The 27566-nt window shown below is 37.8% G+C and overlaps 1 protein-coding gene across 1 annotated transcript in view; it reads left to right on the top strand.

Annotated features, from left to right (window-relative positions):
- Positions 1–27566, top strand: part of Grm7 (glutamate metabotropic receptor 7) — a 787913-nt gene that overhangs the window by 434511 nt on the left and 325836 nt on the right. The window contains exon 4 of the mRNA XM_035448802.1: positions 855–1009. Coding sequence (XP_035304693.1) covers positions 855–1009 — 155 coding nt within the window. The remainder of the gene's footprint in view (positions 1–854; positions 1010–27566) is intronic.

Below are 27566 nucleotides of genomic sequence, written 5' to 3'. Positions count from 1 at the left end.
TTAAAAAATTGCCAGTGTATTTTTGGTCTAGGAGAGAGAAAATGTTATCCCAGTTTTTACTGTCTCACATGTTGCCTAATTGTTTTACTTCTGAACTATGTGGTACCTGAACTTTGAAAGTCCTGAATGATGAGCATTTGCATGTGGGGGGTTGTTTTGTGGGTGTAGCTGTATGTGTATTTGTGTGTGTGTATGCAGGTGTGTATGTGTGTGGATAAATGTGTACATGTGAACGTCTCTCATTTTTCACCTCTTTCCCAAATCCCAATATGATAACTTTCTCATTAATATCATTGTTTTCTTTTCATACTTTTTATCTTGTTGCTTTTGATATTTGCCAACTATATTCATCTATAAACCTAGGAAATGAATGTTTTTATTGAAAGTAGAATTCTCTTTATTTTAATAAATGGTTGCTATGATCGATATTGACATAGTACTTTCAAGAAATGAGATTTACTACTATCTCACCTCTCCACCTGAAGCCCAATGACAAAACATGAAGTAAAACAAGACTTTATTTGGCCATTTTGAGAAAGGCACTTAGAATCTTTTTTATGAGTTGTGTTTTCACAATTTCTAATACTTGTGAATATGCATCTCCAGTTTATTACATGTTTCTCTCTCCTTTAGCCTTTGACTTCCAACATCTTTCACTTGTTTTACTCAAAGAGCTTTGACATTTTTTATTAGTTTATGGATTTCTTTGCATATATCGTATACAATTCCTTATAACCTTTGCTATTTATTGCTTATGTTTTGAGACTGCAGAGATTCTTTTGGCTCTACTTGAGTTTGAAGACTCTCGTGGTCAGCTTTTACACCTATATGCTCTTTTGTGTTCCTTTCCATAGGCAGATCCTAGCAGCAGCCAAAAGAGCTGACCAAGTGGGCCATTTTCTCTGGGTGGGGTCAGACAGCTGGGGATCCAAAGTCAACCCACTACATCAGCATGAAGATATTGCAGAAGGAGCCATCACCATCCAGCCTAAGAGAGCAACTGTGGAAGGTATGTGCTTTGTCAGCAGTGGAATGTGTGAAGAGGGGGTGACATGCTGTTAGATGACCCAAACTGGTGTATTTTGGGAGTTTCATCTTTGTACAGGATTTATAGAGTGTGTTTTCCAGAGTAGAGCAATGGGTTGCAAATGAAGCTGTACACCTGGTCTGTTCCCTTTGTTGACAACCCTCTTTTGCAGAGATTATATTATTTCATGGTAATGTTGCAATTAGCATAGATTCTTTTCTCACTCTGAAGAGCTTTCTGAGAAGAGATCATCACCATCACTAAGAATTGAAACAATAACACATGCAAGTGTGTGTGCAGCAACACTGCATTTTTAGAAAGAACATTTTCTCTTTGTAATTTACCCTTTGCTTCTTAGCAAGACAACCATAAGGATAACATTCCTGTTACCTCTCATGATCCCTCCAGACACTGTGAGTATAGGGAAGTGACCCTTTGCAGATACCAATGTTGCCTCCCTTTTCAGTATTCCCTTGCTTTCCTACATTTCTGCCACCTCCCTTTTTAATTTTCCTTTCTTTGTTATTAAAAAGACCTTTTGGGGGGGCATTAATAAGAAATGATATTACTTGGTGTTCTTATAATGTAAATGAATATATTGGTTACAATTATTTTTTAATGTGAAAAGAAAGGTTCAGTTTAAATGGAAACATGGTGATGAAAGAGTGAACCTCTCTGTTGATAGCCTGCTGTCTATTTCCTTTTTGGTGAATCATGGCTCCAAAGATTTCCTCAAGTATGCTTTTCATGTCACACTGAACCCCATCCTCTTACTCAAAGGAAGTAAACATTTGACCTTCTATTTTCTGCCTGTTTCAATACAATTAATTGTTCTCTCCAGAAATCTACAGCATCTGCATTGATTTTCTGAAACAAATCAGGTTGTGCCTCTCTCTGTCACTGGTCTTTTTCTCTGTTATCTCGAGGAGATAACAATCCCATGGGTCACCTCTGTGTTTCCCATGGGAGGCTTTGAATTAATTTATTCTCCAGAGCTGATCGCATCTCTTACAAAACAGGCCACTGAAATTACAGATATGACACAATAATGACAGGATTTTAGATTTTTAACTATCTCTACTTGCTTTCACTCAAACAATGTGTGCATTTTTCTGTGCTACAAGTCAAATAAATGGAAGATGTGGGAATAGGCAGAAAGAAGCTAATGGGATCAGACTTTGGAAACTGCTCTGTGCTCTGGGGCATCAAGTAAAGCAGGTTGAGTGGATGTTATTATGATACAGTGCTTAAGAGGACTCCTTACATGAGACAATGCAGTAAGTGATACCTGAGAGCTAACTAGGTGGACAGTGAGGAGTAAGAGATGAGGACTGAAGAACAAAGGGGCAGATGCAGTAAGGCTGTTGCTTAAAGACTCCTGAAACAATTCTACATGCCCAAGGTATTGAACTCATCACATTCTGCTCAACGTTTTCCTGTTTACAAGGCACTAGGAAGACTCTGTTCCCCTGAAGTAGATACATGATCATACTACTTGGTTGACTAGCATCTGTTAACCCAAAGGTATTTCCTTGGATATTAATTTGGCACAGATGCTATATGTGCATGTTGCTTCTCGACCATGGTAAGAAATACCTGAGGTAACATATGGAGAGTGGGTTTGTTACATTTCATGGATGTTTAGGTTTCAGTCAGGGCTTGATTCTTCTCTTTATTTGTGTTCTGGGATGAGAACACTATGGTGGAAGTATGTGGCAAAGAACACTGGCTTGTAGGCAAATGAAAGATAGGGGTGCCTGGTGTCCTAAACTTCTCTTAATGGATATAATTATGGTAACCTTCAAGCCTCCTACTAGGGGCTACTTATTACAGCTCTTTTTGTCTTTTTTTTGTCACTTTTCAAGAGTGTTACTTCTGAGGACTTAGGTTTACAATCTAGACCTTTGGGGGCTTATTTGTTTGAATATAAATGCTTTTCCCAGGCCTCATTTGAATACTTGGCCTAAGATTTGAGGTTTCAAAAAGCCTCTCCCAGTTGGCTCTCTGCCTCCTACATGTGGATCAAGATGTAAGCTCTCAGCCACTGCTCCAGCATCATGGCTGCCTGGCTGCCTGTTGTCATGCTTCCTACCATGGTGGTCATGGACTCACCTTCTGAAATTGTAAACGCCAAATGAACTCCTTTTTTTCTGTAAGTTTCTTTGGTCATGGTATCTTATTATGGCTCCAGAAAGACAGAAAAGATGGGGGGACAATGAAAACACAAACTATAGCAATGTCTTTTGTTGTTGTCACACCTGGTCAAGTCTTAGTTATCTTGCTCTGATGGTTGATAATGACTTTCAACTTGCATGGATTTGGAATTACAGTGGAAACACATCTCTGTGCATGTGTGTGAGGAATTTTTATAGGTTTGTTTAAAAGATAGGAAGATCCATGCTGAATGTGTGTAGTTCCATATACCCTATTGGTTGGAGTCCCAAAGTTTATAGAAAGGAGAAAGCAAGTTTAGCAACAGCATTTGTCTTCCTAAATGTGCATGTGCTATAACCATGTTTCTACTACCATGCCTTTCCAACTATGAAGAAATCTAGTCTTTCATATGGTGAGAAAAACTTGCATGCACACCGTCTCCAGTATTTCAAAGGATTTACTTGTCTCCAACTAATAGTATCTGATTGGTATCTTTGGACCGTTTGCATGTAGCTCTTTTCTGGAGATTGTGGGAATTTAATACAATTTTAAATGATTATCTGTGTATTAGGAATCACAGGCCCTGTAAGGTCTGACATAAGATATGGCTGAAAGGAAAACTGGGGATACATCATAAAATGTCACGTCTAGAAAGGAGATTGCACTAGATGTTAGAAATATGAGTGGTATCAGAGGATGGAGTCAGCTGTGAGCAGGGTAGGCTAGAATGCTCATCCAGGTTACTTTGTGGAACTACGAATGGGTTGTAGGGTCTGGGGTAATGAGAAGTAAGAGTTTCTAGAGCCTCAACTGAGTCCTCTCTTCCTAAGCCCTAAATGTCACATAGATATGATGTCTATATGTCATGGCTGCTACCCATATGGCCATTATATTTTGGCAAATTACTAATTTTTTGTGGGGTTTTATAAATATTTGAAAGAAGGATGTTATTTTGTGTATATATTGAGATATACAAATTTATTAGGTCAGACCATAAACAGTCTTATGAGCTTCTTAAAAGCAAAAGGAAAACATCAAATAAAACTTTATAGGTGCGGGGGAGATTGTTCAATGGATTAAAAAACACTTGCCTCACAAGTATAATGACCAGAGCTTTGATCCCTAGAACCACGATAAAAGGCTGATACTCATGACTATCTCCAGTAATTCCAGAATTTGGGAAGCAGAAGGGCAAAGTGCTGGAGATTCAATGAGATATCCTGACTCAATAATAAAAATGGAGAGCAAGCCAGAAACCTGCCTGACATCAATTTCAGCACTCCACACATCCACACATACACGTATGTGTACCCCACACAGGAGCCCATAAACATGCACATTGACAGCAAATGCGCATGCAAAAGAAAAAGGTGTCTCAAGACAATAAAACACAGAAGAAATGTTGCTAAATATGGCATTACAACATGATCAAACAGTGGTAGTTTCTAAAAATCTCTGCCTCCTTCCAAAGAAATGTGAAGATTTTCACAGTGCCATGAGGAAAGCGCCACAGCTTCTATCTAGGGATACTATCATTGTGCATTATCACACACAAAAAAAGAACTGCTTTACTTTCACAGCAGATGGAACAATAAGATTTAGGATATCCATTCAAAATGCCATTGCTAAGAAAGTATGGGGAAATGAGTTCAGCCACATTGCTGAACTTGACCAAAGTTATGAAGGATCTAAACTCAAAAGTCAAGTTGAACAAATTTTAGAAGGACAAATAAAGATTCCATTCTCCAGCATCATATTTGTGTTTGTTTTGTCCCTTCCACCAGCCCCATGCTTGGTAAATTCTTCCAATCAGATTATATTGGAAGAGAATATTTAGCAAACATTCACAGTATACTCCAGTAACTTTGACTGAATATATGTTAAATTTTAAAGAAGTGTATTAATCATTCATGGGTTTACCTTTTAGGTTGATATTTTCAATATGTTTTGCCAACATCTGAGCCTTTGGCTGACATTGGTGTGTTTGTGTGTGTGTGTGTGTGTGTGTGTGTGTGTGTGTGTGTGTGTGTGTAGGGTATGCATCTTTGTGTCTATATCTTTTCTGATCATGTATCTACCTTATTTCTTGAGACACAGTGTCTTTCTAAAGCCAAAGTTCTTGGTTTAAGCTGAGCTGATTAGCCAGAGAACTCTAGGGATCAACTTACCTCCTCCAGGAAGTGCTGATATTAGATGCACATGCCTCCATTACTTCTGGCTTTCACTTGGGTATTGGAGATATGATCACAGGTCCTTGTGCTTGGATGGAAAATGCTTTACCCACTTTGTGCAACCATCTCCCCAAGTATTCATAATGTATGCATCAACATAAAAACTTATTTTAGTTCCACATGCCTTCCAATCTGACATCAGCTTTTGATCCCCTATTGTCCCTCTGTATTATTTATTTTCCATTTACAGAGAAGGAGGCCTTGATTTTTTTATAGCTAAGGATGCCATTTTTCTTCATTTCAATTTAATGGTGACAGAATCTGAACCACAGAAGGATCAGCTATGGCTGGGCTACCTGCCCAGCATTCCTGACAAATCTAGAGAATTTCAACAGTATTTGGCAGTAGTCCTCTACCTCTTAAGCCAAGCTACTTCTATAATTTTCAGTTTCTTTATGTTTTCAGAAGAGCACAGGTATGCCTTCATTTGTTTTTTACATGTATGTGGCTCCCTTAACTAAGATGTACAGCTGTTCTCTCTGGCCCTAATATGTCTTCCATGGAAAGTATGTTCACAATACCTTCAGCTCTTCACCTCCAAAATGCCCTGTTGCTCTGAAGCAGCCTGGCCTGGGCATCCTTTCATAAACACCAAATGTGGCCTGAATCAGTATCTCTTTGCTTCTAACATAGACAATATCTCCGAGCAGTGATTACAAGAATGTCTTACTTCAACACAACTTCAATAGCTCCTACAAGTGGTGCTTTTTTTCCCCAGTGAGATTTATATCTGAGATATGTGAAAGGGTAGATAGATAGATAGATAGATAGATAGATAGATAGATAGATAGATATCCAAGCAAATCCACCCACTCTGTGAGCCCAATATAGAAAAATCTGCCTTTGGAAAACAAGAGATCTCATGATTTTAAGTCAAGATTAAATGGATTTTTTGCTTTTAATAAAAACAAATTTAAAGCTTTGACAATATAAACAAAATTGTCTTGACACTTGACTTCAGTTTAGTAATGATATCTTTATCCATCTTTTATTTCATGGACCTTTGCTCAATGAGAGAAGATATAACAAGCATCAGCAAATACAAAAATATTGATATGCCCACAATCTGCAGTGTTTTCTTAAATTTCTTTGAGAATTTCATACAATCTGTTTTGACCATATTTGCCTACATTCCTCCCAATTCTACCAGATCCACTTTACTTTCCTACTAAATGGAAACTCCCCTCCCCGTCATGGAGTACTGTCAATTTTTGATGTCCATATATACTTACTTGGATGTATGGATTTCCACTGGAGTATGGTTAACATACTAGGGGTTCAACACTTGGAGAAAACTGATTCTCCCACTGCCAACGGCCATCACTTTCCAATAACCGCTTGGCTACTGGTTAGTTTTGTGCTTAGCTCTCCTGTCCTTGTTAGGGTTTCATTTGCCCTGAGAACTTTTTTTTTAAACTTTTTTATTTGAATTAGAAAAAGGATTGTTTTACATGACAATCCCAGTTCCCTTCTCCCACCCATCCTCCCCTATCTCCCCCCCCAACTAAAACCCTATCTATCACATATCCTTTCTACTCCCCCTGGATGGTGAGGCCTTCCATAGGATGCCATCAGTGTCTATTGTATCCTTTGGGATAGGGCCTAGGCCCAACCCCTTGTGTCTTGACTCAGGGAGTATTCCTCTATATGGAATGGGCTCCCAAAGTCCACACCTATGCTAGGGATAAGTACTGAATTTCTACAGGAGGTCCCATAGATTTCTGAGGTTTCCTCACAGAAACCCATGTTCCTGGGGTCTGGATCAGTCCCATGCTGGTACTCCAGCTATCAGTCTGGGGAGCAAGAGTTCCTGGATGTCAGGTCAGCTATTTCTGTGGGTTTCACCAGCCTGGTCTGGATCCCTGTGCTCTTCACTTGTCCTTCTCTGCATCTGGGTTCCAGTTCAGTTGGGTGATTAGTTGTGGGTGTCTGCTTCTACTTCTGCCAACTGCTGGATGAAGGCTATAGGATGACATATAAGTCAGTCATCAATCTCACTATCAGGGGAGGACATTTAAGGTAGCCTCTCCTCTGTTGCTTAGATTGTTAGCTGATGTCATCTTTGTAGATATACAGACATTTCCCTAGTTCCTGATTTCTCTGTAAACCAAAAATGTCTCCCTCTATTATAATATCTCCATTCTTGTTATCATAAGCTTCTGTAAGGCAAAGGAGACAGTCAGCAAGACAAAATGGCAGCAGACAGACTGGGAAAAGATACTCACCAACCCCAAATCTGACAGAGGGCTGATCTCCAAAATATACAAAGAACTCAAGAAACAAAACACCAAACAATCCAATTAAAAAGTGGGGTACAGAACTAAATAGACAATTCTCAATAGAGGAATCTAAAATGGCTGAAAGACACATAAGAAAGTGTTCAACATCCTTAGCCATCAGGAAAATGCAAATCAAAACAATTCTGAAATACCATCTTACTCCTGTCAGAATGGCCAAAATCAAAAACACCAATGATAGTTCATGTTGGAGAGAATATGGAGAAAGGGGAACACTTCTCCACTGCTGGTGGGAGTGCCAACTTGCACAGCCATTTTGGAAATCAGTATGGCTACTCCTCAAAGAAATGGGAATCAGTCTACCACAAGATCCAGCAGTTCTACTCTTAGACATATACCCCAAAGAAGCACATTCATACAACAAGGATGTGTGTTCAATGATGTTCATAGCAGCACTATTTGTAATAGCCAGAAATCGGAAGCAGCCTAGAAGCCCCTCAACTGAAGAATGGATAGAGAAAAGGTGGTACATTTACACAATGGAGTACTACTCACCGGGAAAAAACAATGGAATTTTGAAATTTGCAGGAAAATGGGTGGATCTAGAAGAAACCATTCTGAGTGAGGTAACCCCATCACAAAAAGACAAACATGGTATGTACTCACTCATATGCGGATTTTAGACATAGGGTAAGGATTACCATCCTACAATCCACATTGCCAAAGAAGCTAATAAATAAGGAGGACCCTAAGAGAAACATTCATGGTACCCTGGAGAAGGGGAGAGTGTCAAGATCTGGTGAGCAAATTGGAAGCACGGGAAGAGGGGGGAGGGAGCTAGGAGAATGAGAAGGGGAGAAGAAGAGGGATTCAGAGGACATGAGGGAGCAGAAAGTTTGAGTCAGGGGAAGAATACATGCCCTGAGATCTTGTACATGCTTACAACCACTGTGAAGATATATGTGCAGCTACTCTTTTGTATGCAGTAGACACTATCCTCCCTACCATCTCTGGCTTTATACTCTTTTGTCCCCAGTCTGCAATGATCCCTGCTGTTTTCGAGCAATGTGTTTGGTTATTGACCTATAACCTCATTAAACAGGAGAACAATGAAATTCTGCAAGTTCATTTACACAGCCACTGTTTTTCCATTAAAGTCTTATGTAAATACTGGTATTACAGGATCAAAAAGTATATAAACTAGGAAAATAAATGTTGAGATATAGCATGCAACAAGCCAGATACAATCACACATCTAATATGATGATCACAGATGACAGAGGAGAATAGAAATGAGTAAATATTTTAGCAGGAAAGCTAGTCCAATGTTATTCCTTAAAGAGGAGGATATTTAGTCAGGGCTCTCTAGAAAAAGAGCACCAAGGGAAGGAGGAAGTATCACAAAGGAAATTTATTATTTTATCTTAAATGATAATTTTAGATTGGTTCAGCAGTGATCGTGTACATATAGACAGGCTGAGAGTCCAATAGCTGCTCAATCTTGGAGTTGAATGCCTTAGTAGTCCGAGTCCTATGCAGAAGGCCTAGAAGATTCCTGGGGAACTACTAGTTATCATTTTACCTTGGAAAAACTAAGAAGCTAAATTCTGATGACAGTGAAGTGTGACAATAGCATAAGGGACAGCAGAACAGAGTAGATGCATTCACCAGTGAGGGACAAAAGTAGAATGAACAGAACAAAATCCACACTTGGACCTCCTCTTATCTGGGCTGAAGCAGAAAGGTGCAACTCGCTCTGTGGGCGGGTCTTCACCTCAGTTAATTCTTCCAGAAAATGCTCTTATGGACCCATCCAGAGCCAACTTTCTCAGCTTATTTCACAGTGAGTCAAATTGACAAGAAAGATTTATCATCACAAAATATCCTGTGAGTCAAAGAATGTGCTGATTTACGTGGAAAATTACACAAGCATGCACAAGAAGTGGCGATACTATTCTCTATAAGATTAAGCTGACTTTGCATCTGAGAGCATAACAGTGTGTACAGACATTGCAGAAGTCTAAGAGAAACTATATAATTGTATTCATTTACTAGCAGGCATTTTACTTACTCATTATTTGAAATATATATTATGAATTAAAATATGTATAGATGTGTGTGTGTGTGTGTGTGTGTGTGTCTGTGTGTGCACGTGCACGTGTGCGCACACACACTCGCACATTGGGAAAGAGAAAAAAAAAAGCCCCAATATTGCTGTAGACAGACACACGCATTCATCTCAACAAAAGAGGGAAAAGGAAAAATAAATTACAGGGATAGCGAAGTTCTAGGAATATAGGTAATACATTAAATGGAAAAAATGAGAATATGCATCTTGGTTTTGTTCAAATAGAGGTTTAGTAGAAAAAGTGACAAAATTACAGAAGTTTAAAAAGTAAGAAATTGGGTGGAGCCTTAAAATGGAAAATCTGAAACTGATTCTAGTGCTGGGGATGTTCAGGCATTAGGACAGCTAATTTGAATACAGACAGATTTGCATAGTAAAACACAGTCTCCGTAAAAACAGTAAAAGTAACAAAAACTGAAGCTAAAAGGAGGAAGTATCCATATGAAATAATGGTGTCCTGGAAACAAAAACACTTGTACATATTGGAATTCCTTGGCTTCACAGTCATCCATCCCCAATACAAATATCACCTAAACCATCCTCAATTCTTCTGCTCAAGGCATAGTCATGTGATCTCTAGTGGACAAAGCTAGGGACTTTTAAGTAGATATTTCATGAATTCTTTGTGCATCCTGTACAATCTATTTTAAACATACTCACTTTCAGCTCTTTGCCTTAACTCCTCATTGATCCTCTCCATTTCCCTACTCTCCTGACTTCATGTCTTCTTTTAAAAACTAAGTTTAATAATCCATTGACTCCAATTGGTTGGGACCATATATTCATGGATGTAGGGCCATCCTCTGTGGTCTGACAGACCTATCAGGACCTACACCCTTAGAGAAAACTGACTCTCTCTCCACAAAGCCAACTAGTCAACTAGTGCTCTTCATTTATCGATAGAGTCCATGAACTGTTTCCCACTTGATTCTCAAATGTTGACTGACTTGGTTTTGTGCAGAAAAACACAGCTGCTGAGATGTCAAGAGTTCAGTGTTCTTGAAATATCCAGAAGACACTGCTTCACTCTAGTCCTCCCTGACCTCTTGGTTCTAACAGTTTTTCTGCTCTTCTGTTTTGATGATCTCTGAGCCTTGGGGAGAGGTTGATATAGATGTCCATTTTGCAGCTGATCGTTTTGTTCTGACACTTAGGCTTTATGCTTTGACTATTGTGAGTGCCCCCACCACCATCTATCACACTGAGAAACTTTTCTGGTGAGGTCTGGACGTTTCACTAATTCAAGCATAGAGAGATAAGTGGAAAATATGAGACTATATTCTATTAGCTAAGTAACAGTAGCATCATTTAGAAGAGTATTGGCCGGTTCATTGCATGAAAAAAAACTGAAAGTATGGACCACATCCCTCAATTTTTTAGTACTGTGCCCATCCAAGAGCTGACAAACTTCCCTGTAAGCAATCATAGGTTTGGGGATGCAGATCAGCAAGTAAATTTCTTTCCTACCTTAGTGAACCAGGCCTGGTGCCTCATACCTGAAACTCCAGAACATGAGAAATAGACAGTAGGCTCAAGAGTTTAAGGAACACAGAGAATTCAAAGCAAGCTTGAGCCAGATGAGACCCCCACCTCACATCTCAAAAACATAAGTAAAAAGGAGGATTATTCTTTTTAGTTCAGACTAAATATGTGAATACTGTAGACTGTTAAAGCCAAATACAAATATAAAAGTAAAGAAAATGTGAGAATTTAAAGGTGCATTAAGCTGTCCAAGTGGATGGCAGGGAGAAAAGCCATTTATAAACTTTGGGAGGTTGAAAAGGCTTCTTTAATGTTCTTTAACACAAATTGATTGCTTCTTAATCTCCCCTCATTTGGAAAAGAGAGGAAACAATCTTTGTAAATTAAGAAATGGGTGCTTTTCAGGCTCACTGTGTTAATGATATTAGGTGTGTTAGCTAGGTTAATTGGAGTGTTATAGTGAACCTTCCTGTAACTCTAAAGGCACTGTTCAAGAGTTTCCAAGGCCCAACTGTTCTTGATATAGAACATTATTTTACCTTGAGTCTATACCTTAACTTCCCTTTCCCACATTCTGGGAATACAGGCAAACACTATTGTATTCCGGCTCCCCTGTGATCCTTTTCAATGCTATGACATCAATCTACAGCAGAGTCAGGACTTGCTGAGATACATGACTCAACATTCTCTTAAGGAGATCAGACTCACTGGGGTACAGCAAAAAGGGTTGAGGATTGACTAGCAACTTAAATGAATGTACTTAGTTTTCACTTGCCTGAAGCTACTACTCCGTCTTACACAAAAGCCAAAGATTCATTAGTTTATCATAGCTAAAACAAACACTGATGCCATCCACACCTAATTCACTGTTGTGTAGATATGTACTTGGATTAAAGACCCCATGCTTCAATTTCACATTATATTTTATTTATTGTGTATGTGTGTGTATGAGAGAGAGACAGAGACAGAGACAGAGAGAGACAGACAGAGAGAGGGAGAGAGAAAGACAGAGAGAGAGAGAGAGAGAGAGAGAGAGAGAGAGAGAGAGAGAGAGAGAGAGAGAGAATGACATGCATGTGCTACAGATCAGAAGTAATGGCCAGAGAACACCCACTGGGGTTGGAAGATTCTCTCTTTCTAACATGCAGGGCCTAAGGATGGAAGTCAGGTCATCAGATCATATGTTTGTATCCTGTTGATTTTGGTTACTACTGAGGTTTTTTGGTTTTTTGTCTTTGTTTGGTTGTTTGATTTTGTTTTTGTTTTTGGTTTGGTTTGGTTTTGTGAGACAGGGTTTCTCTGTGTAACAATCCTAGCTGTCCTCTCCTGGAACTTGCATTTTAGACCACACTGGCCTTGAACTCACTGAGATCTGCATGCCTTTGCCTCCCAAGTGCTGGGATTAACATCAAGCACCACCACCACTCAGCACTACTAAGATTTTTTTTTTTTAAACCAGAGTTGTAATTTGAATAGATGAGACTGTGGACATCTTAAATAGGATACCCAGTAAGTTTTAACATCTGTATATATTAAGGTAGCTGCTGCATAAATTTAGTTAATATCTTTGTATCACATCATATGGAAACCTTTGCTCTGTCACATGGTATCAATTCTTCCATCTCTAAGAAGATTAATACTACCTCCATTATTGAACTTCCATGCTATCATTTTTGTTTTGTTTCTTGAGTCAGGGTTATGCTATGTAACTCAAAATAGCTCAGAATGCACTATATATGTAGCGCAGGCTGACCTCAAACTCATGTGAACCTCCTGCTTACCCTTTCTGTGCTGAAATCACAAACATATGCCAGTGTGCCAAGCTATATGGAAGCATACATTAATCTTACACTACCTGGGTCTTGCCTTTGCTAATCTTCTTTTTTCCTTTTTTATTTAGAAACAATCATTTTACATATTAATTCCCCTATTCCCTCTCCCTTCCATACTCCCATGTCCACTATCAACCTCCCCAACCCACCCCCACCCACTCCCCAAGGACGGTGATCACAAAAGTCTATCACATCATTTGGGGGAGAGCCTAGGCCCTTGTGTATCTTGGCTGAAATAGTAGGCCTCCATAGGGAATGGGCTCCCAAAGTCCATTTGTGCACTAGAGATAAATAATGGTTCCACTATTACAGGTCCCATCGCACACTGAACATGCCAGATCTTGCCTTTGCTGATCTTAAATGCCACAGAATCATTTTGAGCAATCATTTTGAGTATGTCTTTGAAAGGAAAAAAGAGATTTCTTTTAGTCTGATATTTAGGAACTGAATCCTCATTGTTGTATATTAGTGTGATTTATTCCATTGGGCAACACTCTACAGTGCATTTATCATTTGACAAATCATAATTTGTTAGCTAGTGGATAGTCTGCAAATATTCTTCCTGATACATCCCATTCTAAGTCAAAAGATTATACCAATGCATACATATCTCAGTTATTTTTGTGTTAGTCTTGTGGGGTAAAAGCAAGTTTTACTGGGTAAATTCACATTCTCCCACATTTTTCACTAAATGTACCATTTGACAAATTGTATACAAGTGCTTTTCTCCATCTTCTTGATAAAGGTCTCTCTGTGGGCTTTTAGTACAAACATGAAGGAAAATGGTAGGAACAGATGGAAGGCAAACAGAAATCCATATTACATAGTAGAAATGTAGAGCTAAAGAACAAGCAAAAAAACATGAGTTAAGATCATGGTCAGCACAAAATTTAGGAGTCCAGAACTGGCACACTGGCTCAGCAGTTAAGAGTTCTCACTGCTCTTATGGATGACCCAGGTTCAGTCCCTAGCACTCCCATGTGTCTCACAATAGTCTGTAACTCAAGTTCAAGGGTATCTAACACCCTTTTCTGGCTCCATGGACATCAGGCTGACACATGTTTTGCATACATACATGTATGCAAACATGCAGATATATAACATTTTAAAATGTTCATAGAATTCATCTAATGACACTACTAATAGCCTTCATATCTCGATGAGGTCTCTATTTATAATTCTACACATAAACTTGATAGCCTCTTATCTGTTATATACTCAAAACAATATGCATCATTGGAATGTTAAGTTGCTTGATGATTTTAATAGATTTCAAGGTTATCATATGAACAATACTCCCAAATAATTAATCACATAATTTTACTCCTTAGGGAATAGATAATCCCTTAATTATTTATAATCTATGTTATTTTTCTCAGTTCTTATACAACAAATCAGAGCAGAACAAATTCCCCATTATCTCTTTCAAGGTTTGGTTTAACACTTCTGGGCTTCCAGAAGTTACACTTTTAAATCAAATCGGAGTTTGCCAAAAGCCCAACACAGTGGCACTGACATTTGGATAAATAATCTATTCAAACTTTGAGGAACTTACTTTTTAAAGTTAAAGTTAAATTGCAAATTTCTGTCTAGTTTATAGAACTAAACTTGACAAACATGGGAAAATCCTGCAAAATTCCAGCATGCTTGGGACTCACTTTGGGTTACATTGGTGTTCTGAGAGATGCTCTTGCCCTGCACTTATTAATTCATCCCTATAGGTCCTGCTGTCTTTTGCTGTGGCTCAGTTACATCCAGAACCCATATGGTAGTATTAACATGAATGATTTCTAGTAAATTGTTACATGACTTCAGGAAAAGCCCAGGCATATTCAGAAATAGTCAATAATAAAAAGACAGGACTCCTTGGAGCAACTGTGTTAATATTTCTTACAGGGACTCTGTACTATGTTTTCTTTCTTTCCTCACCAACAGAGGGATTAGAAAATTGCTGTTTCCAGTGGTGCATGCAGAAAGGAGCTTCTATCAGACACATGACAGGAATTGCATAGCACATCTCTGAAGCAGAAACTATTTTTGATCAAGTTCATAGATTAAAAGAGTAGATGTTTGGGTTAGATTACTTGCCAAAGTTTACATGAGATGGTTACCTGCTGAAACCAGGATTTATCACAGAATCTAGCTGGTTCTTAACACTATTACTACTACTTACAGTCTAGTTAGGGCAGAGGTGATTTAGTCTATGAAATTCATCTTAAAACAACACACAAAACAAAAACCAATACAGCTTCGTGAGGTGACTGTTTGTCAAAAAGGCACCCTTTGCAGTGGTCTCTGTTTCTCACAAAGTCATTCAGAAGTAGAAGCTAAGTCATGTTTTCCTATGTGTGTTTTATGAAAGGAAAGACCATAGGAACAAAAGGAATGGACAGAGGAGGACATTTGAAGATGGTCCATGAGCATCTCCTATAACTCTATTTTGAACTACAGCTTCTGCCTGCACTTATGGAAATTTGTGTGGCAGGAGTCCCTTCAGAGACTCACTACCTACAAAATCAGCAGGAATGGACTTAAGTCAATAAGTTGCAGGCTAAGTATAAAGATGGGCTGCAAATAATGTCTGAGCCAGTTAGTGGTCCAGGACAGGACAGAGGGGAGTGCTGAGTCAAGAGTAACTATGCTTTTGTCTGAGTGGAGAGGCATAGTGACCACTTCTTTCCCCCTTGAGGAATACATCTCCATAGACTCCAGGCTATCATACCCTCAAGAACATTGATAAATTACAAGAATCTTAAATCTCTTTGCCTTTTCTACCATGTGGTATACTCTGCCATGCAAAGACATCCACAGTATTTAGCCACTAATTGTCCAATGTGTCTCATTAACATGTCATCAGGGGCCTATAAGATGGCTCATGCAGGTAGAGAAATGTGTGCAGCAAGCCTGGTGATTGCAGTTTGATCCCTAGAAGCCATGTAGAGGTGGAAGGAGAAACATAACTGTACAAAGATGCCTTCTAACTGCCACATACCAGGGCAGTGCTAATGTATGGTGGTACAGCGTAGTCCCTGATATGAGGAAACAAACTTCTTCTATAAAGTTTTCTTTCTGATATTTTAGGAGACAGACCTACTTTGCCAGATTAAATTAGCTATGTACCATGCATATCAACATATTATAATCTACACCATACAAGATGTCCTACTGGGGTTCAGATCTAGAATTTGGGCTTCAATTTTGTTGAATTCAAAGCTGCCCAGTAACATATGTATGAATAATCTGATTTTATAAGGAGCAAGCTTGCAAAATAAAAACTTGTTTATGATGGTGTACTACTTTTACTTCAGTCTTCAAAGGTAGCATTATGGTATACCTATGCTATTTCTTTCTATCTTAGTTTCCAGGGGTTAGAGAGCTGTGTGATTAGTTTGTTTATGAATGTATCTTGTTAATAAAGGAACACTCATCTAAGTTCTTGAGTGAGAAACACCAGCAAGAGCCATACCTGAATATGCATTCCATCACAGTAACTCATGACTTCCTGGAATATTGACTACAAAACTAAAGTCAACTTTGGTCAGTAAACTGGGCACCTCCCCTAAGTAAGAAGACTCCCCAATTCTTGAAAGTGTGAAAATAAACATCGGAAATTAATTCTGTGGTATTCACAGTAGCTAAAGGTGGCAGCATCTGGTGAACAATAGTAAACCATAGAGAAAACCATAGACACTCTTTTGAGAAGAAAACAACAGCCTCCTTGTCATATATGGAAGAATAAGCTTACTCGGAAGCTCAGTGGTGATACAGAATGGGAGTTGCATTTTGGGCACCATTAAACTGAACTCATTTCAAGAGGTGACCAGATATCTCTGGAATAGGTGTTGCGATGTTCTCTTAAACCATTTATGGTGCCACATAATTGTAAGGGACTGTAGTATTTTCCCTTAAACAGCATCAGATTAAAGACGTTTCCAAGCAATTTATTTGTGGTTAAAGACTATAATGTTAGTTATATTGTCAAGAGTGAAAAGAACATAACAGAGTACATAAAAGGGACTGGGGTTGTAGTAATGTGACAGAGAACTTGCTTTAATGCATATAGTGCTGTGTTCATCACTGGGGCCAAATATCAAGCAAGAAATCACTAGCAATTGGAAAGATGAGACCTGATGCCTGGGATGTGATGGAATACTTGTGGTTTGAGAGAAACAAGACAAAGTGATTAGGAAGCCGACAGTAGGGTCATAGGGGATAGTTACCAGAGAGGCAGATGGAGAAATAAAGAAATGTAAAGTGGAAAAATTACATTTCTCTTAACATGTCAATTTCACCCATCTTTGTCAACATGAGGCATGGAGGAGACACCATGGATCCCCTTTCTTGGGGTTTTGTTTTATACTTCCATAGAACAATTGATGCATAGATAACAATTTGATTTGTTTTTCTTACAGTTCAAGAGACAGAACCCAGGCACTGTGCATGGTAGACAAGTGCTCTGTTTAAAAGATGCATCTGCAGTGCTTAGGAACAGACCCTGCTGCTCCCCAGTGCTCTTCTAACCCACAGGGAGTCCTAGTTCCTATTACACACTGAGATGGTTTTTTTCCAAGATGCTTTGCTGCAGTCATACTGGCTTCAGCTGTGCCAGCAATATGGGACATGAAAAAGACTGTTACTGACTTTTCTTTCATGCTTAGAAAAATAATCTACCCTTTGGAAATTTCAGTTTAGTATCAATAATATGCAATTACCCCATGTATAGTGTAGAAAAATGCATAGCACATATGAGTACTTAACTTTCACTTTGAAAGCTACAGTCCCTATCATTATCAAAGCAAAAATTTATCTCTGTAGCCACCAGCCTAGAGACCCAGGCATACATAGTCCTCAAAAGGTCCTGATCTCCCTGTGTAACTGTATATCCTTTCAGATACCCTCTCTTGCTGTTCTCATCTGGCTGGCTTTCTACATTTGCACATATCTGCAGTAAACCTTCAGCATTTGAAACTCACTTTGGACATTTAGTATTAAAAATCTTTGCAGTTATTTTGGTTGTTACAAAGAGGAACACTATTTTCTTTTCAATTCTTTATGCATGTCCTTACGTACATCTAAGAAAGTCACTTCAAGGTGTCAGAATTGGGGTCCTTTTTCCTGAGACTTTAAGAGCTCTTCATGATATCTCAGTCTCCCTCTTTCTATCCCTCCCCATATCTCTTTCTATCCTGCCTCATCATCTCTCCCCTTCTCTACCTTTCCATCTCTCCCTTCCTCCTCCCTCCCCTTCTTCCCCCTCCCTCTTTTCCATCATCCCTCCACCTATCTCTTCCCCCTTTTTCCTTTCTTTGCATTCTTTCCTTCCTCCTTCCCCCTTTCTCTCCATCTTTCTCCTTCACTCCTCCCCTTTTTCTATCCCTTCTTTGTTTCTTTTCTCCTCCTTTCTCTCTTTCTATCCCAGGTTCCATTCTTCCCTCCTGTCCCCCCTCTTTCTATCCTTACCCTCTCCTTCTGTCCTTCTCTACTAAAGTAATAAATCTCCATTTTTATTATTACTTTTCAGCATCTTCTCACAGTGTTCCTTTTACCTGAAATGCTTCTCCAAACTATTTTGCCCATGACTCCCTGACTACTATAAATTTCTCAAAAGCATCTGTAGCTTTCCTTACTATAATTCTATAATTACTAGTTCCATTGAAGTATGTCTTTATAAAATGTATATACATTTATACACAAATTATGTATATATATATATATATATATATATATATATATATATATATATGTGAGAGAGGGAAGAGAGAGAGAGAGAGAGAGAGAGAGAGAGAGAGAGAGAGAGAGAAAATAAACCAATAGAGGACAGAGACAGAGAGACAGAGGTAGAGGTAGAGAAACAAACATACAATCATGAATTACACTGGGTCTTTTACTTCACTTTGAGTATAATTCAATAATATAGAATTTAGTATAGGTATACTAGAAAAAATTAATCCTATCTCAGAATTAACCTTCCTATATGTGTTGATTTTTATACTTAAATATTTGAACTGTAGTATAATCAAAGCACAGGATTTTCTTTCTGCATTACCCCTACATGGTGCATTGCCACTCTATTCTAAAGTCTTTTTCCACTGGAATGGCTGTTGAACCTATTGATTTCTTCTACAATTTTTACACTACGGTCTTCAGTCAAACTTATTTAAAATCAAAGATTCTTTAGCACTGATGGCTGATGCCACAATTGTCCATATTAAAGATGACATAATGCTTGAAGGTTTATTTTGGCTTCTAATTCTGAATTACAATTCATCCTAGCAAAGAAGCCACAGTGACAGGACCTTAGGAAATTGATCATATCACATCTGTACTCATAAACAGAAAGCATTAGACACATGCATGCTAGTTCTCAGTTCAAATTCTCCACTCCTACACAGTTCAGAATCCCCTGCCTAAAGAATGGTGCTACCCACAGTGATCAGGTCTTCCAATTACAATTTTGGTAAATCAAGTTAATCCTACACAGTTAGACCAAAGCCAAACCTGATCTAGACTATTCCTCACTGCGATTTTCTTCCCATGTGATTCTACACCATGTCAAGTTTACAAAAAAAGCAAGCTGAGTCAGGGAGTAAGCCAGGAACTCCCAGAATATATGATACATATTTACATTGTCTGCAATATATTTAAAGAATTAAATTGTGAGGTTTTAACAAATCCATCAGCAACCCAGACATAAAACCGAAACTTAAACTTACCTAATTGAAAAATTAATTGCTTTCATGAGTATCTTCTTTCAAGTGGGATTCATCTAAGCAGCATACAAATTCAATTAAGAAATATATGAAATATAAGTGATATTTATTGGTCTCTCTAGAATATATTGGAAACACCTAGCAAACCTCACTGACAATGTATACCAACTGATAAATAAGTTTTGACACTGTGTTAACTATGATAACAAGTTCTAACTCCAGAGTCCTTGAAGAATGATGTTGTAAAATAAAGTAAAAAATTTTGAGCTCCAAAATCATCCATAGACTCTGAGTTCTCAATTATATATATATATATATGTGTGTGTGTGTGTGTGTGTGTGTGTGTGTGTGTGTGTGTGTGTGTCTACTATTTAGAGGTGGTGAAGTGATTGATATTTGGCTCTCATGAGGGGAGAAACAACAAAAAATTCCAATACCTTTGCAGAGTACATGCCTTATGAATAGTACAATGAGTACACTGAACTTAGTCTGAGTCCATAGCCATCTGCATGTAAAGCATTCCCTCCCCCAACCTCAATCTAACTCTCCTCTGTTTCTGTTCAGAAATGTGTAGGCCTACCATGTTTATCAGCAAAGTATGGCATATCAAGTTACCATAAGTGTAGGCTACATTTTTTGAATATTTGTAATGAAAAAAAAATCACTCAATATGAGAAAATTCATTCTATTTTACAGTACATGTGCTGCTCAATAGCTAAAGAAGAGGCTGACTAGCCCCTCCCCCTTCCTGGCACATCTGCATTGATGTATATTATTTATAATTCTAGGAAGAGACTTTGCAGTTTTAGAAGAAGGAGAGTATACTTGGGGTGAGTGTAATGTGCCATTGATGCTTTATGGGGCCCTTAGTCTTTTTTGCAGGTATTCTCCCTTCCCAACATAAGTTAAAGCTCTGTGAGCTTGAGATTTGATAAAGAACATAAAATAAAAGCAGAATGCAAGCTCCTTCATATTTATCACCTGCCCTGCATTAGGAATGTTACTCTGTGACATTGATATTAATCATGGCCTGCTTTCTGCCATGAAAGACATCATCAAAGTATTTGAATCAAGGCTACAGAGTCACTGGAGGAACATTCCAGTGATAAATTCTTCCCTCAACTTCGTTACTGTGCTGCCACATCCAACAAGAAAGAGACAGGTCCCCAAGGTGCTCATTGAAAGAAAGGCAGCTAGATGGGAAAGTGCTCTATCCTTCACTCACCAAGCAGAATCTCTTCACCCATGAGTCAGCTTCAGCTTGCTACCCTCTCATATTGGGTCTTGGAGAAGCTGCTTAACCTATGAAAGGAATACTGTTCTGCCACTCATTGAGAGCTGCAGCCAGATTTATTCTTTCCAAATGTTCCTCCCACCAGTGTGTGTGGTGTGTGTGTGTGTGTGTGTGTGTGTGTGTGTGTGTGTGTGTGTGTGTGTGCCCATAAGAATGGCAACTGTTGTCCTTGTACCAATTCGATGAGTCGAAAGACTCAGAATAGAGCAAACAAGGTGATTAGACCATCATTTCTGAAATGCTGATAATTATACTACCAGTATAGGGGCACATTAATTTTTTTAAATGTAAAGCATGATCTTGTGCATGTAACCACAGTTGCTTTGAATTAGTAATGTGATGTCCATGCAGTGACCCAAAGACAGCATTTCTCCCTACCCTCCATTTTTAAAAAAATGCATTAAGTTGGGGGACACAATGATTTTGATGGGACATAGGGAAAGTCAAAGGGGTGAAATAGAAGATAGATATATTTTATTGTTTACATGTATGAACTTACCAAGAATTAAGAAATAAAATAGATTATGTATCTTATGTATTTATAAAATATAAGCATGTTTAGTACACTCTATTTGTCATTTCATAGATATTTGGAAGTATATATATTGATTTAAGATATACTTATATCTCTATAAAATTGTATATGAACGGATATATAAACTTTACCAATTTATTATCTCTTATAATATACTTATTTGAAGAATGTTTAATTAAAGAGAATTATGTTAATTTTCTAGTTGTTTAGAAAATAAATTTAGGAAAAATTTGAAGGTTAACATGAATGACTAGTCTTGCTGACAACCTCAACAGTACCATTTGATGACCTCTGAACATTTTACATACATGCAGAGAGTCAATTACATATCACAAATACTGTGCTGTGTTCCTACAACCTTATCCCAGAGTGTGAGAAGCAGTGTGTCCACTGAGATAAAACACATCTGAACTCAAAATTTTCATTAAAATACTTTTCATTGTCTTTTACCAAATGCATATCCAGTTCCTGGCATTTGCAAAACATCAATCTTACCCTTTTGAGAAGAGATAGATTGATGATGATGGATATTTTCAAGAACTGAATAGTGGTCTTAGAACTAGCTTCCCATAAAAACTTTGAGTCATGAGTTCTTGCCACATCTGAAAGACAGCATATATTTGCATCCTGGTGAACTTGGGTTTCAAGCTGAGCTTTGTCCTCATCTCCTTGACATTTACTGTCAGACCCTGGGTAACAGCCAGATGGGCATACTTTTCTGTGCTCCAGGTCTCACTACCCGTTGTCACATGTGGACCCGGAGGCCAGATGGTCCTCCTACCTGTAATCGTCTATCCTCCTGTTTTTGTAAATAGTATTCCATCATTCCTGGCTTAATTATGGAGATATCTATGGCACATCTGCAGAAGTTCCCATCCCCTACCACTTAAAAAAGGGTCATTATGTATTATTTTCATCATGCAGATTTTGTTTACAGAATTTTCCTTCTCTGAAAATGGCCTTGCATATTTACTTGTAGAGTTCCTACAAACTCAAGGATCAGGGAGCTCATAGTTTAATATGTATTCTTATTTTACTAAGATTTTTGAAATTGGCCTGACATGTATTAGATATTCTGTAACTATTTTTAAATGAATGCATACAAATCCAACATGAAGCTACAGGAGCATTCTGAAATGGAGTGAGCATGTTTCTAGATCAATCAGAAAAATAATTGATGGGAAAGGATGTGAAAAGGAAAAGAAAAGGGATTTCCTCTATGGAATAAGAAATTATTCAAATAATTTAAAGTTCTATTTTCCAAAATATTATAAATATTCAGAAAGTAAAGCTGAAGCAGAGCACCTAAGTGATATACCATACTTTATGCTGATGTGTTAATGGATAAATCCCCCAAATCTGAAAGTGGCATATCTCTCTCCATGTTGTCAAAGAGGTAGTATCTGTGAGATAGTAGTACAGTTTCAACAACAAGGATACAGAAATTCTGTATACAGAAATTCTGAAGCTTGTCAGAGGCTTTGATGAAGATGATGTTACAGTGTTCTATTCTTCACACATCAACGTATTTCACAATTGTAATATATTATGTACAATTTCATCTCACTTGCCTCTGTTTCTCCCTGTATATAAAGAGCATAATAGAGCTTCCAAAAGGTTCTACTAGCTCAAATCCAATAGTTAGAGAAAATAAAGTAATTAAATGTCAAAAAATACTTTTAAAGATTTCCTTGGATTTTGTTACTGACAAACAGACTAGTCTGAAGCAATCCAATTGGTAATATCTGAATATGTTAAAATTCAATCTGAGAGACAATGGCACTTCAGACTAGTGTGATCATGGATGCAAGCAATGCTGGAGTGTAGTCATGCTGCAGACATATTTTAAAGGTGTATTTGTCATGGTTTGAATGAGAAATTTATCCCCCACAGGCTCATATATTCGGACTATTGGTTCCCTATTGTTTTAAATGTTTAAGAAGATTATAGAATCTTTAGTAGGTACAGCATTGCTGGAGGAAGTTTATCATTGGAGATCGGCTTTGGGAGTTTATAGTCTCATTCCATCCCCAGTTTGCTGTCTCTGTATCTTTAGTGTAATTGAGGTGTGAGATTTCATGTTACTGCTCCAACTACCTACTGTCATGCCTCCCCTGCCATTATGGGCTCTCAGTCTGGAACCATAAGCCTGAATAAACTTTTTTGTCCTGAAGTTGTTTCTGGTCATAATAATTTATAAAGTTGGTAGATATTTTCCTGTGTCTAGAACAGATACTACACCATTGTAGTGGTAAGTAAAATAACAGTGATATCAACACTGAAAATATTTGGTGATAATATTGGGGGTTACCCAGAGCCCTGTGAATTAATTGATTCTCTTAGTTTCTATCAATGTTTGAAGCTTACCTAGTACCTTCCTATTAATTTTCTAATTTGCTCATTGCTCTTGTGTGAAGAAATGAGTTAGTGATATATAGCTCATCTAGTTTCTAATGAAATGAATAGAACTATGACCATATATCTTATGTGGTTAAAAACTGCCACTTTCTATTCTTGCATTGTCTTTTGTTCTTATACAACTTATTTAAGATGGACAATAAACTATCTTTCCTGTATCCACACAGCACTAGTAAACTTTGAAGGATTGATGACTTTAGTTTATTATCTTCTATATATTAGAGTAATTGAGAATAGAATCACAACAACTCTTAAGAGATACTTTCCTTCCTTTTAGACACATTTGTCTCAAGCATATCTTCACATATGATAAGAAACTATGGACAGAGGACAAAGAGTCTAAACATCATTTCATGGCTATGTAAACAGCATTTTGTCATTGATGTTCTCTCTCATGGATGCTTTGAGAAAATACTCCTATTGCCTGAAATTGTGAACAGTGTTTAAACTGTCAGAGTCTCTGTAGTTTGTGTCTTGATTCTAGAAATCAAGACAGGTGACTGTTTCCTGGAGAAATCTATAAAACAGGAATTTACTGATATTGCAACAAACACACTCCTTACACTTAGTTTTATTATTCTAGAAATAATTCAGGTGAAAAATTGGGCCTGAACCATTTGAATGCTGCATTTTGTGTAATTCCACAGAGACTCATCTGCAGGCCAGAATGGTGCTTGGCCTCAGAACCATTCAGTTCATCTTTTAAACCTCTATCTCTTTGAGATAACCCTCCATTCCTTGGATATATAATATAATGTTTAAAAAAGAAATCCTCAAGCTACAGTGAATTGCATTGAGGAGCAATCTAATAATACAAATTGGATTATAAGAGTCATATCCCAAATGTGAGCTAGGCAAGGATGTGGGTTACATATTTGGACTTTCTCTGAAGAAATCCTTTCAGTTCTTATGAATTGGCAAACTGGCATTTGACAGCCTGCTTGGTTGGCATGTACACTTGTAAAAGACTGGAAAGCAGTCAAAAAGACACAAGCACAAAATCCTAGGCAGTAGAAGGTGCCAACTCCTTGGTTCCAGTTCCAGCTGGCCACCTTCCCCCTTCTTAAGCAGACCTAAACCTATGTGAAGATTCATCTATTTGATTAGTATAACAGTTGGCCAGAGGGCTTGCACATTCAGCTGAAATGGGCATTGCACTGAAATATAGCATCTTGTAGTGTTTTCCCAATCTTTAACACTTCTCTTAAGATTCTCTTTAGGGTTTTGTAGGGTCTCTTCTTTCCTTGGACACTTAGCATAGGATTGGGGCATATATAAGCAAAGTTACTAGATACACAACATGTTTAGAGTGTGGGGCATTTTCTATATTTTTAGGAAAATAATCCCAGGCCAGAAGAATCCCAGGTCTTTATCACAAATTGGAGAGTTAGTTACCCCATAAAAATGAGAAGAGTGAATTAAAGAGGTTTTTGATTACTTTCTGCATATATGGAGGACAGAGATATTGAACTGATTACTCTTGTATTTTTTCAATCACCTCAGTGAATACATCCTATAATATATGGAAGGTCTCCAGTGACAGATGCCTATTCATAGTAGAGGGAACCCATAGAAGATCCACTTTAACATAAAACAATCTGATCCCAATATCTGCATCATTGCAAAGTTTAAAAGTACATTTTGCTAACAATAATTTAAAATATTAAAAGATAGGTCACATGATCCTTTTTTCATATAACACTGAAAAGTTTAGGATAGTCTGAGTGTTGAATATCTGATCATATGCAAAATTTACTAGGGTAGTTATTTATATTTGCATAAAATAATAAAGTCTTTCTGCACAACAGTGATGCCGCATTAATTTGGATGGTATTTTGTAGTGTCCCAAGCCAGTAAACCTCTAAATATGTCATATTTTAAAAGTAAATATTTGTCATTTTGTTGCCATTATGTTTATTCTTGGTGAGAAGGACATCCTCATAGGTGAGGCCTTTGGCCTCTTCCATGATAATTCAATTAGTATAACAGTTAGCTGTATTAGTCTCAATGTTTATAATACTCATGGATCCTGATTGCCTCCAGAGAAGCCACCATGATGGTTCTGGAACTGACCTTAGTCTTCTGAAAAAGCTTAAAGCTGCTAAGCCATCTGTCAAGTCCATATATTTCATGAACTCGCTGAAAACAGAGACCACCCTATTCAAACTTGGCCACTCTGAACTAAAAGTATGTTTGTTGAAGCTCCTTCAAATTCATCCACCAAATATTATTAAATTTTATCTCCAAAATTCCCTGTTGGGTATTTCTGAGCTGGGGTCTAAGGTGTTTATACTTTTAAAATATTCTCTTTTTGGGCCATGCCTACCCCCTGAAAACCACTTCTGTGAAATTAGCAGGACTACAGTGGAGATCATGGACCTCTGAAACATAGTATCTGCTTAAATGCCTGTTCTGCCACCTGTGATGTAGAGGATTTGAACAAGACATGGGACCACTTCCCTGTTACAGGAAACCTTCTATCCTCAAAATACAGATCAGTAAACCACATTCATGTGATCTTTGTAAGGTTTAAGTGACTTTTATATTTTTCAAGTCTATAAGATGTTATCTGATGTTATTAACCCAGTTCAGAATTCTCTAAATGGAAGTTTCCCTGAAGGTCAGAGTATTAGATTTCAGTGTCTAGCTATGATAATATTCAGTAATGTATATGCCACATGGCTTTGCCATGCAACAGAACAAATAAGGCAGAGGAGGCCTGAACATTCTCTGGGAAACTTTTTCTCTTGATATTGAAATATTTTTTCACAGATGAACACCAGTAAGAATCATTACTAGAAAGTTCTGGAAATTGTGCTTTCACCAGACTGGTTTGCTTTTCTGACTGCTGTTTCTCCAAATAAGTGATACCTTTCATCTGAATTATTTTTCTCCACATATTGTTCCTTAGTGAGTCCAAGTTTTTGTATTGAGTATCTTGTTCTTTCTGAGCCCTTCACCAGGCAGACAGAGAATTATGTGTTGGAATGTTAGTGTAGTAAAAGGCTTCTCTTTTGGTATGATCCTAAAGTGAATACTCTTAACATCAATAAGAAGTCTTGACAACCAGTGTGATTATATGTATAAGCAGATGCACATCATCTGATTGCATTTGCTTCCTTTACTATAACAAAAGTCCTTAGCACAATCTTATTAAACAAAAAGATTTATCTGGGCTCATAGTTCTAAATGTTCAAGTTAAAAAAATTATTATCCTATTGTTTGGTTCTCTGTTAAGCTAAGAGCATGGTTCAAAGAAAGTGGTCAGAGAAACAGAGAGAGGAATTCTGAGTTGCCACAAACCCCTTCAAAGTCATGGTTTCAAAGAGCTAGGACCTCTGATTGGTTCCACCATATAGCAGTTCTATCACCTCCTAATCACATCATTCTGAGGACAAAGTTTACATATGTTCCTTTGGGACATGCTTACCAAAACCACAGCAGTTGTATGCTTGCACTATCTTGATATTGAACAGAACAGTATATTGTAAGAGTCAAGAAAAATCTACAATATGCAG

Source organism: Cricetulus griseus, chromosome 8, assembly GCF_003668045.3.
Source record: "Cricetulus griseus strain 17A/GY chromosome 8, alternate assembly CriGri-PICRH-1.0, whole genome shotgun sequence".
NCBI lineage: Eukaryota > Metazoa > Chordata > Mammalia > Rodentia > Cricetidae > Cricetulus > Cricetulus griseus.
Note: the sequence above shows the minus strand (reverse complement) of the source record. Positions and strands in the feature narration are given on the sequence as shown.